Genomic DNA, 11913 nt, shown 5'->3' on the forward strand with positions numbered 1-11913 from the left:
AAGGATCATTTTTCACAAGGTTCCTTTAACAGTCACTTAGGCAAGGGACTTTTGCATGACTGCCTTCCTTCTGTAGTCTTAGCTTGCACCTCTGGCAAGTCCCAGCTCACTTGATTTGAACTGGGGGTCTGCTGGTCCTCTAGTAATCTTGGCCCCGCAGGAACAGCTCTGCACAACAAGGATGTGGCTCCCAGACACAAATACAGAAGCAACAAGAAGCCAAGCAACATCAGAATACTCATTGTTGTCKACACATGTGGATTACAACTCTTGATTTAGTCAATGTTGAAAGAAAAGCCATAGATCAGTCCCATTGGCATTGCTAATCTAAGCATTAGGATAAAAGAGTATGTTCTCTCAATACAGTAATATGGATATTGTCTGGAGGGCATTTGTCAATTGAGCACCTTCTGCATCTCATCCCACCAGAATCACAGAATGATTTGGGTTGGAAGGGATCCTTACAGATTGTCTAACTACAACCATCCTGTCCTGGGCAGGGACATCTTCCACTAGACCAAGTTGCTCAGAGCCCCATCCAACCTGGAGTTCGACACTTCAAGGGATGATGCACTCACAAGTTCTCTGGGCAACCTCTGCCGGACTTTCACCACCTTCACAGAAGAGAATTCCTTCCTAATAGCAAAGCTATATCTCCCTTTTTGAGCTTAAAGCCATTCCCTTCATCCTATCAATACACTCACTCACAAAACGTCCCTCTTCAGCTTTATGATAGAGACCCTTCAGGTACTAGAAGGTGCTCTAGCACCTTCAGGCCAGAGGTGCTTTAGCCCCGTGATCATCTTTATGGCCCTCCCCTCGGCTTGTCCAGTAAGATTAAATGCAACTTTTCAGAAGTACTTTGGCTTTACAAGAATACATATATTCTCACTACTAGGTTTATCCTAAATTTAAAGCACTAACCTGCACTGCCACTGCACCAGGGTGGAGTTAATGCCTCGGTGTACCAATCATTTGCTTTACGACTGTTGTTTACCCAAGAGTTAAATTAAATGTCTGACTAGAAAGAAGAAAGAAAAAAAAGAAAAAAAAAAACCCAAACAAAAAGCATACATTCAGAAACAATTAGTCTCTCAAATTYCCACAATGAACTTGCCCACACATGCACCCCAACTGAAAAACAAGAACAGATCACTGCTTTGCAATCTACCTAATTTCTACAGAAAGAACTAAACAATACAAATGGATTTAGAGAGCAACAGCTGAATACAAAAAATYTGAATTTTAGCCTAAAGACAAAAATACTATGAACACTATAACAACCTCTTACTAAGCAGAATACAGCACTTTTAAAGTCTAGTATTTTCAAAAATTGTCTCTTGACATTAAACCACATGTCCCAAGTATAACAAAAGTTAGTGTTCAGTTTTGTTCTGTTACAAACTAAACAAGATTTTGACAGGGTTACAGAAAAAATATTTTTCTCAATACATKAAGTTTTGAAATAGAAACAGCTTTGAATATAGGACATACTTCAAGTCATACTTTTCTTTCAGCTTTCCTGGCAGTACCTGACTCTAACTTAAAACTTCCTTAATTACCAAAGACTGTCAATCTATATGCAAGGAATTATCCTATGTTCTGGTGTTAACTACTAGTTAAGGTAAAGCTTGATCTGTTATGCTAAAAACAARTGCAGTTCTCCTGACAGGTCAGGTACACACTAAACTTTTGGGTTYCTTAGAAGCTCTGATAACACTTTAAGCTTTCCCATTGCATAATGTAAGAATAATCCACAAATATATGGGATTAAAGTGTGGTTCATCTTCTGAATCTTAGGTAACAAAATCCCAAAGACAAAATAGATGTGACAAAACATAAACTGAACARCTAGCTATAGCAGAACTTGCCCCATAGAAATCTGTACCTTGGAGACACATTTCAAGTATCCCACAGAAAAGAGTTTGCTAGGCTAGGCACAGCAAGCCTGAACCACAGCTCTGAATGGTTATTGTTTTTGGAATTGACGGGGGAGTTGAATTTGGCAGYTGTACACAACAGACACCCAGGTTTGGATACGACACCAACTTTCACAATAAGTAGAGGACAACACACGTACCCTCTTTTTGTAGCAGATACAACTGCTCTATTCACACCAATGACAGCAGGTTTGTTGACAAAGCCACGATGTGTGRTGCAGCTGACACACCGGAGAGTGGACGTGACATCCACAGGGACCTTCAGTGGCTTGAGGGGTGGGTCTCTATAAACCTCATAAAATCCAACAAAGCCAAATGCAAGGCACTGCAAACCTGGGCTGGGGCAAGCCCCAATATCAGTATTGACTGTGGGATGAAGGGATTGAGAGCAGCCATGGAGAAGGATTTGGAGGCGTTGGCAGAAGAGCAGCTGGACATGGCTCAGCAATGAATGCCCACAGCCCAGAAAGATATCCCAGGCTGCACCCCGAGCACCGTGGGCAGCAGGGGAGGGAGGGGATTCTGCCCCTCTGCTCCGCTCTGCTGAGACCCAAACTGGAGCATCCAGCCCTGGGGACCCAGGAGGGACAGGGACCTGATGGAGCCAGTCTAGAAAAGGGCCACAAAGGTGACTGGAGGGCTGGCACACCTCTCCTGTGAAGACAGCTTGAGAGAGATCTTTAATATCCCTGCTTTCACAGAAGTTGCTTGACTTCTTAAAAGGGGAAGTGTGGTCTTCTAATTGCTTTTGCCCTAGAAATACTAAATGCATGATCTGATCTCAGATGGTTTAGCTACAGATAAAGATTCAAGACAGCARGATCACCACATAAAAAAGGAAAGCTAGTCAAATTTAAGTGTTTATTGAAAAATTCCTGGTTTATTGACTAATACTGTTTGATAAGTCACTGGCTTAATGTGGCATGTTGATCCTGATCCTAGATAAGGCCAGGTGCCCTATCTAGCTGCTCTATCACATCCTGTAACAACCAGATAAAAGAGAAAACAAAGAAAGGCTCCTAAGTTAAGATAAAGACAGGGAGAAATCACTCACCATCACAGACTAAAAAGACTCAGCTTGGGGAAATGAACTGAATTTATTATGAATCAAAATCAGGGCAGGATAATGAGATGTAAAACAAATCTTAAAAACACCTTCCCTCCATTACTTTGTTCATCCCAGCTCTCCCTCCACCCCTTCAGTGGCACAGGAACAGGGGCATGCAGGTTAAAGGRTTCATCACAGGCTGTTCCTGACATTGCTCAAGGRGAGGAGTCCTTCTGCTCCAGCCTGGAGAGTCTTTTCCATGGGCTGCAATTCTCAACAAACTGTTCCAGCACAAGGCACAGTCCTTCGAGAACAGACTGCTCCAGTGTGGGCCCCCAGTGGGGTAAYAAGTCAAAGCAAACCTGCTGCAGTGTGGGCTCCTCTTTCCATGGGYCACAGGAGCCAGGAGCCTGCTCCAGCACGGGCTTCCCATGAGGTCACAGCATCCCTCAAGCATTGCCCTACTCCAGTGTGGGCTCCTCCAGGGGCTGCAGGGGGATCTCTGCTCKCCATGGACTTCCAAGGGTTGCACCACCATGGGCTGCACCAGGGGCTGCAGGGCAATCTCAGCTCTGGCACCTGGAGCAGCTCCTGCCCCTCCTCCTGCATTGACCTTGTTCCTGCTCCTCTCACAATACTCTCACTCCTCTCTTCTCAGACAGCAATTCTATTTGCACAATAACTTTTTTTTTTCCCTCTCAAACATGTTATCACAGAGGTGCCACTACCGCCTCAGACTGGCCTGAYCTGGGCCAGTGAGGACCCATCCGGCATCATCTGTCTGACATGGGGGMAACTTCTGGCAGCTTCTTATAGAAGCCACACCTGTAGCCCTCACCACCACCAAAACCTGGCTACACAAACCCAATACAYTCAACCTTTTGCTAAGAACAGGGCAGGTTTCAGTAGAATTATGTTTGTGGCACCAGCAGATTAACCCATTTTGGGACACCCAGCTCTTTCAAGAACCTGCCGTCTAGCTCATTCAGACTTGCAAAAGTGCTCTGAAATCCTTTCTAAGGTGAACCTGGCAAACAGTTTCAGTGAGCAGCTGCAGGTCTTGAATAAACTTTAAGTGCACAAGYTCCTGGTAATCTCACAGCTAAAAGATCCACTCCACAAGTCAATGCATTGTTTACAGGATGGCTTTAATAACAAGTATGTGCTTTAGCTACAGTAACAGAGAAAGCAAGCAGCTTTCTGAAACTCCGACTGAGTATCAGGCAGTAATGAGGCTCAGGTTTAAGTTCTCTACAAAGCCCTGAATATGAATCAAGTTTTCCATTACAAACTACTGCTGAGCTGCAAGTCATAGCCATTAAATCCAGTTCCTCCTCCCTTCCCAGTCTCAATTATTACATATTATACATGCCTCTAGCAACTTGCTTTTAAAAAATGTGCTAGGTAACCAATGCAAGTCAGTACTTACTATTCAAGAAAGGCAAGAAGGATGGAGTTACTTGACCAGCACTATTGGCTGGTCAAGTAAAAACTGACTATTGATTACTAATTTGCTGTCAACTGCTCAGAATTTTTCCCTGTATTGTTCCAGSCTACCTGCTAGATTTCTACCAGTTCACCCTCATACTGTAGAAATCCAGTGGGCTGCTTTAGCTAGGAATACCTTTTCCTTGTATTTTCTTCACTTTTTTCTTCAATAATTTAGACCTCCTCACTTTCATTACATAATCACATAGGCCTTCAAATGCTGCTGTAGAGTAATGTATCTGCTGTAGACTAATGACTGTGAAGTATGATATTGTAGCATTTTGAATACCATTACATCTTCAGTAGCTGATTTCACTGGCAACATTATGTTCCTGAAGTTTTACAGAAATGCTGCTTCAGAGCARGAGTTTGATGCATACATGAACAAAAGTAAAAATGCCATAAGCTGTTTTCTAATTCTTCATCCACATTAAAGCATTATTGTCATTTTAACCACATCTGAAGAATACCCATAGTGGTTTGCAATTCAAAGGCTAATGCAGAGTTAATTGTTGTGTTAACTATAAACAATGGTAACTGCCTTCTGCACTAACAGGTTTCTAGAAAACCTGAGCAATCCAGGCAATTCAGTCATTCAGTTCTCATTAATTCAGCACAACACCAACATGATGTCATAAATCACAACAAATGGAAGTACTTAAAACGAATAWAAAGTAATTTCCAAAAAGCAGCCTTTTTCAGCTGTATACAGAATCAGATGCTTGGTGATACAGTCCCAGAAGTTTAACACTTTCACATCTATTTGCTATATATGACTAAGTATACATGAATGGTGTACTAGATAACAAATGTTATGGAAAAAATAATTACTACATCCCATTTATTTGTTTCCAGACTCCTCTTAGAGCAACAACAGAGAAGGAACTTTTTAATAAAGTAGATGCCACTGAAGTTACTTAACACTGATGCAAGTATATCAAATTTCAAAGGTAAAGATAAACAAATGCACACTACAGTTAAGTAACTTCAAAAGCATTTACATCCACCTCAGTTTCCACTGGACTAGCTCAAAAATTTTATTTCTGAAAAAATAAGCAAATTTTGTTTGATTTAATCCTGGTGGAATATAACATATGTCTTAAATTCTGTATGCTTCAATTCACTAAACTGAGTTGGTATTTCTCCCTCTTTTCAGGATAAGGTAGAAAATAGCACAGTCCTAACAGTTTTAAAACACTTTATGGGCTACCTAAAAGAACATCTACTGAAAAAATTCTTACATTACAAGGTAAGAAGAGATGGGTAGTCTGCGTTAAACAGAACAGAGAAAAACTTCACAGTATGACCACATTAATTAAGCAGGTTTCTATTTAAAGATATTACCTTCAAATACACCTCTGTATATCTGTATCCACAAGAGGACAAAGCATTAAATGCCCTAATACCTACTGCTTTTCAGAAAACCAACTTTTTTAATTGTCTRCTAAAATATCAGATTTCATTTCAAATTAGATTTCAGTTGAACTTTGAAGTTWGCATATTTTTCCTTCTGCTACCTTCCTTGCACTTGCAAAAATTCCAGTGTTTCAAAAATATTTGAGTAGCATTTTCTAAAAAAGTGCTCAAGGGGATCACAGGCACCTCTACTGAAGCGCATTCCTCTAAACCAGAAATCTAAGAACAAAATACCTGGCTATTTTCCAAAATCCTAGCTTCAGATGGTGGTATGAAAGTTAGAAGCCTGTAACACTAGTAAGTAGGAAAGGTAATTCAAAAGTGATACAAAAACGGTATCTTTCACCATTTAATGTAAAAAATAGCAAYGAATTTTTCTGTATTTAAAAATAAAAATTGATCAACTATCAAGTTATAGCTAAAATAGTACATTTCCCTCAAGAGGGAATTTTCTAAGAGATATGAAAACTTTAATGCACAGGCTAGAAACAATTGGTGCTTTACACATCTAAATTAGGAACTGGGGGGGTGGGGGTGGGAAGGTCTGCTATACACATACCCCCACTCCATCCACAGTTCTGTGGGGYTGTTTTGGTGCACAACATAGGAGCCCCAGCTGAAGCTTGCCTACCTGCTGGGTAACACTMCTTCCTTCCTTCCTAACCAGCCCAGCTCACTATGTTGTTGCTGCCTTAAGCACCACCTGTGTGAGTTCACATCGGCCTCTTTCAGGGGAGGCAATATCCTGATAACAGATTAGCTCTTCCCTAACCAGAGTGGTGAAAACACCAGTTTCCAATAAAGCTATATGAACTTCAAACCAGTGAGATTATTACCCCTAGTAATTTGTTGCAGTGGTCCAAACCAGCCCAAATTTGCTCCAAACCTCTAACTGCACTCTCCCTCCCTGCTCCAAACAAAGACACAAAAATCAGCCACAATAGAATATCAGCTCTACTCCCCATTGAACAACTTCCTTCCAATTAAGACCAAGACAAACATAACWTTTCATGTCACAAGACATTTTCAGGGAAAATTAGAACTATGTAAGAAATTGTTTGGACAGGTAAATTGTTCATCTTCCCTATAGATCTTAAGCTGCTGACTTCTCACAGCTGTATCACATCTGCACTATCAAAGAAAACAAAAACCAGAAGTCAGAATATTAGCTTTATCTGCTACTGGGGTATTATATTCTACTAGTTTACATAAGGACAACAGCAGTGCTTCCTCTACATGGATTTACTGAGAGTGAAATAAACACAACATATTTCAATATTAGTTGATCATTCATTTTTGTAACTAGTCATATTTAGATGTTAATCCCAATAAACCAGGTCAGAAGAAACACAAATTGCTGCTTCTCCTGGTAAGCAAAGTGTTTTGTAGGGACATGGGAGAAAGATTAGTATTTTCATGTATTCAAACTGGTAACTGCAAGTTTTAGAAATCCAATAGTCCCTATAAATTTCATGAAMGCAAATAAAACTATTTCTTGCATGATACGATGCACAAAATTTTGCTGTAACACTTTTAAAAAGATCGCTGGGTCATTTTAGGGCATTTTTGTTTTGTGGTATTAGAAATCTCTTTTTTTTACATCTCTAATCTCCCTTCTGAAACCCTCTCCTGTACAAGAGCATACAGAACACTTAATTACACTTTTCAGACTAGGTCAGAATTAGACTACTAATTATGATAGTCAGATGTGGTTTTGTACAATTATGAACAGATTTTAATGACTTATTTYTGTAAGCATGTAGTAAGAATATCTGCTACAAGACAGATAAAAACAACTACCTGGAGCAGACATGCACAACAAGCATGTAGAGATGCAATGGAAGATTTCATCTTCCATAGATCTGCTAAATACTCCAAAGAATACTTGCCCTTGCTCTCCATCTCTCCTCCATCTCTTTTACTCTCTTGCTGTCTGGACTACTTCTTCACCTCTCCTATCTGTTTGCAAAGAGAAAGAATTCTGGAATTGTGACCTTGCAGCTTGACTTTGCAACATTTTATAGTGTCTGTATAATACAACTCACTTGGCATCCAAAAGAAAGACCACAGACAGGTTTAAACTATAGRTGCCTATTAATAAGGCTTATTAGAAATGTCAGCCAGTCACCTTCGATACCAATATGCTGCTGCTTGGAATATATCATGATTTATGCTGTGTAATGATACATGCTATGATCTGTATCATATTTTAGTATGTATAGGTGATTCATCTTCAGCCTCCTTAAATATGGAACAAATCCCACCTCATTAGGATGTATGGCCAAAGGCACCACCATTTCTGCATTAAGTTACTTACTGCATATTCATTCTTAATACATAAACACACTGATTGCAACAGCTAGGTTCAGGACTGCTCATCTGTCTTCGTCAYCAGGCAGAACTGCTTAAGCCCACAGTTGTCATTATTTGTGCTGCACTGAAATCTGAGGCTTCAATGCAAAGACATCAGTTTTCTTCTAGAAACTTACAAACATCTCTTCTGCTCACAACCAGCAGGCAAACAAGCCCAAGTGTGGTTGCTCAAATCTAAGCCTCCAACACTGCCTTGAAATCGAATTTCTGTATTTCAGACAGTCAGAGTCTGGATATCTGAAGGTCCATGACGGAAGATGACAGCACTGTTCTCCTCCTTTGAGGAGGCTCTCACACACCACTCCAGGCCCCCTCCAGGATCACCCGAGCCTGAGACACTGCAATGTAACAATCCCTACCACCAAAACGTCTGGGTCAGCCAGCAGCTCTGAGCACAAGGGAGCCAAATCTCTCCTATGCTCTTCAGCTTTCACTCTTTGCCTGTACCCCAGCATGAGGCTTTCACAGGAACTCCCACCCTGCCTTCTGTGTGGCCCTTCAACACGACTGAGCTGCAAACCCAGAGACAGTGAGTCTAGGCTCAATTCTGAGATCAGCTGCCTTGGAGCAGCTTCTGAAGTCTCCCTAGGAGAAACAGGGACACTGAGCATGGAGTGCAGCTAGCCACCAGGAAACAAAATGCGTCGTGTTCCCAAGCTGCCCGCAATAGCACTGTGGGGGAAGGACACTCCACAGCAATCACTGMTACAAAGTGATCTGTCCCCAACAGAGAGGGTAAGTGTCTTCTGAACCTTCATAAAACACTCAAGGAGGCTGCCATTAACTCAGTCTGAGGAAGAAAGATCTGAGACTTGACACAGCTGAATGCAAATACAGAAATGTTTACAGGTCAGCTAAAAAATTTCAGAAATGGGCAGCAGGAATAATTCCTTCACTCTCTTATTTTTTATTTCAAAAGCAAAATTGTGGAACACCTTTTCAATGTGTTCTTGCACAAATCTTTGTTCTCCCGCCCATACAGCAAGAGCTTAATTCAATATTGCTACACACACAGTTAGGCAAGTCGGGCTCTGTCTACCTGGCGACACCAAGTTTTATTGCTGCAATTCCTCACAAGGCAGTATTGTAATGGGAAAGCTAGATTAGTCTGAGAACAAAAATTCTACAATTGTCACAAGTACCAGGAATTATTGTGCACCTGTAAGTTTCTCCAAAAGGACAAACTCTAGGGTGTTTCTGCAACTATTAACAATCAGCCACTGAATTCACAGTTACTGTTTAAAGAGAATGCCTGTTCAGAGCGATACAGGTTACTAATCATGCAAAATAGGCATTCTCATAAGAAAACAAACTGCAACTATCACTACMTTCAGTTATGAGCACTTTAAGGGATATGCAGTGCTTCTCCCTGATTCAGTGGTCCAGTCCTGCCTGTATAAAAGTGGTTAGGGAAAACACCATTCTGCTTTTCTTGGGTTGAGCTAYACACTGAGAACAACCTCTGTCCTCAACAAAAAATGATTCCTCAGGAGAAGCTAAATGAGAAGCTTACAGATGAGCTGTGACTTTTTTTTCCCAACCACCCTATGAAAGGAAATATGGGGACATCTCAGCAACAGGAACCTACACAAGAATCAACACAGAATGAYATTTCCACATTAAATTCGATGAACTGTGACTAGAGAGCTATTCTACACATGTAAAAAGAGTTCAGACAGGAATTCCGTAGGAGCTAGATGACTAACTGAAGCACACAGACATTGCTGCAGATACTGTTCTTTTTATCCCAATTCTTTACAAAAGAAGAATACACAGTCATTTGTCCTTGCTATGTAAGTTAAGCACATGTACAGGTTTAACCCAAACACTGCACACTCACAAAGGTATAAAATATTTCCAGTTGTAAGAGACCAAAGACTTGACAGACACAAACTAATGTGGGAACAAATCAATATAATGGACTTATTTGAGAAAAAGATATAATAACATGAGCTCATGACACAGTCTGCAGAGACTGCTGGAAGCCCAAGTAACTTCAGCAGGTACCATCCTTCAGCCCACCGATGCCAGATGAACACTGGAAGGAGACAGTCACAGGGTAAAGGGAGAACAGGGTGAGGTCACTGAGCATGATGGAGATGAAGACACAAGACACGGGGTACACATATCAACTCTCAGAGACACTTTCCTTAGTACATCTTCACTAATAGAGAACTTTTACATTACAGATTTCTTCAACTAAAGAAAAAGGCTTTTCTAAAAACTGTAATAAGGAGACCGGATTTGGCAGTGAGGTTTGGCTCTCTGGATGGAGGAAAATACGTTAAGATGAAGTGAGGACGTGAGGCAAGGAAACGGAGGAAATGCGAATCAGTCCACTCGAAGACGTAGAGGGCATTTTCCACAACACACTGCTTTCTTCAGCATGCACTTCTCTAATCTTTATACTGCAAGCAAAAGCCTGCTGAGGGCTGCTGGAATCCCTCCGAGGGTAAAACCCAAACACGCTTACTACACAAATCTCTCAGCACTCTGCAAGCGATGAATGAAGGGCGGTGCAGCGGCGCAGGTCTTGCCCCTCTCTCTCCCCGGGGCTCCATGGGGATCGGGGGCCCCGGGAGGGAGGTGGCGGAAGGGCAGAGCCGCCGGCAGCAGAAGCACAGAGCCGGGATAGCGGCTGCGACCCCGCTCACCTCCCCGGCCGCCGGTTCCGCCCCGCCAGGGCCCGGGGAAGCCTCGGGAACACCCAACACAGCGGCCCGGCGGCCCCTACGGAGCCGGGCATCACCCTGGGAACCCCCTCCGGAGCCGGGCATCACCGCGGCCATCCCTCGCAGGAGCCGGGCATCACCCTGGGTGCCCCCCATCCCCGCTGCAGCCCCGCTGGCAACGCCCTCAGTGGCCGGGACGGTCGGCCCCTCCCGCCGCTCACCAGCTGCTTGAGGTCCTCCTCGGAGAGCCCGGCGTAGCGGTACCGCTGCTGCTCGAACTCGTACCGCGTCGTCTTCACCACCACCGCCACCCGCGACGGACGGAACCCGCCYCCCGCCGCCCCTGCTCCGCACGGCGCGGCCCCTGACACCCCCCGCCCGGCCGCCGCCGCCGAGGGGCTCAGCCCGCCCAGGGTGAGGAGGCGCCGGTGGGCGCCGCCGAGGAGCGGCAGCCCCAGCGGGGCGGGGGAAGCGGCCGCCCCCTGGCAGAGCAGCGCGGACCGGCGAGCGGGCGCCCGGCCGGCGAGGCGGAGGCGGCTGCAGGGGAAGACCCACGCGGAGAACATCGCCGGGGCTCTGCGCCGCTCCCCGGGACGGGCGCGGCGCTGCCGGCGGCGGCTGCGGCCGCTCTGCGGCGGCGCTCGGCACACATGGCCCGGCCGCGCCCGCCGCCCCGCCCTCCCCGCGCGCAGCCGCCCCTGCAGCCAATAGCGAGCGGCTCCGCGAGGCACCCGCCCCTCTGAGGGGCCGGGCCGGAGCGCCCTTCCCGGCGCCTGCGCCGTCCCCGGCCAACCGCGACACAGCGCGCGGCGCGCGCGTGCCCCACCCCGCGCCCCGGGCGGCGCTGGCTGCGCATGCGCAGCAGAGCGGGCTCCGCTCCCTGCCCGCCCCTGTGCGGTCCCGCCTCGGCTGCTGGCGGGGCCCGGCGCGCGGGACGGGGCGCGAGGCACGTAGGCGGCGCGGCGGATGTTCTCGC

The 11913-nt window shown here is 44.8% G+C and overlaps 1 protein-coding gene across 2 annotated transcripts in view; it reads right to left on the reverse strand.

The window, feature by feature from the left end:
- NADK2 (NAD kinase 2, mitochondrial) overlaps positions 1 to 11572 on the reverse strand; it is a 31671-nt gene extending 20099 nt beyond the window's left edge. The window contains exon 1 of one of the 2 annotated variants that reach the window (XM_057364672.1): positions 11159 to 11572. In XM_057364672.1, coding sequence (XP_057220655.1) covers positions 11159 to 11503 — 345 coding nt within the window. In that variant the 5' untranslated portion in view covers positions 11504 to 11572. The remainder of the gene's footprint in view (positions 1 to 11158) is intronic. The other variant, XM_057364673.1, reaches the window with a different exon arrangement.
- Between the last annotated feature and the right edge of the window lie 341 nt (positions 11573 to 11913).

This window comes from Malurus melanocephalus, unplaced genomic scaffold (assembly GCF_030028575.1).
Source record: "Malurus melanocephalus ecotype Western Australia unplaced genomic scaffold, MMel_1.1 scaffold_41, whole genome shotgun sequence".
NCBI lineage: Eukaryota > Metazoa > Chordata > Aves > Passeriformes > Maluridae > Malurus > Malurus melanocephalus.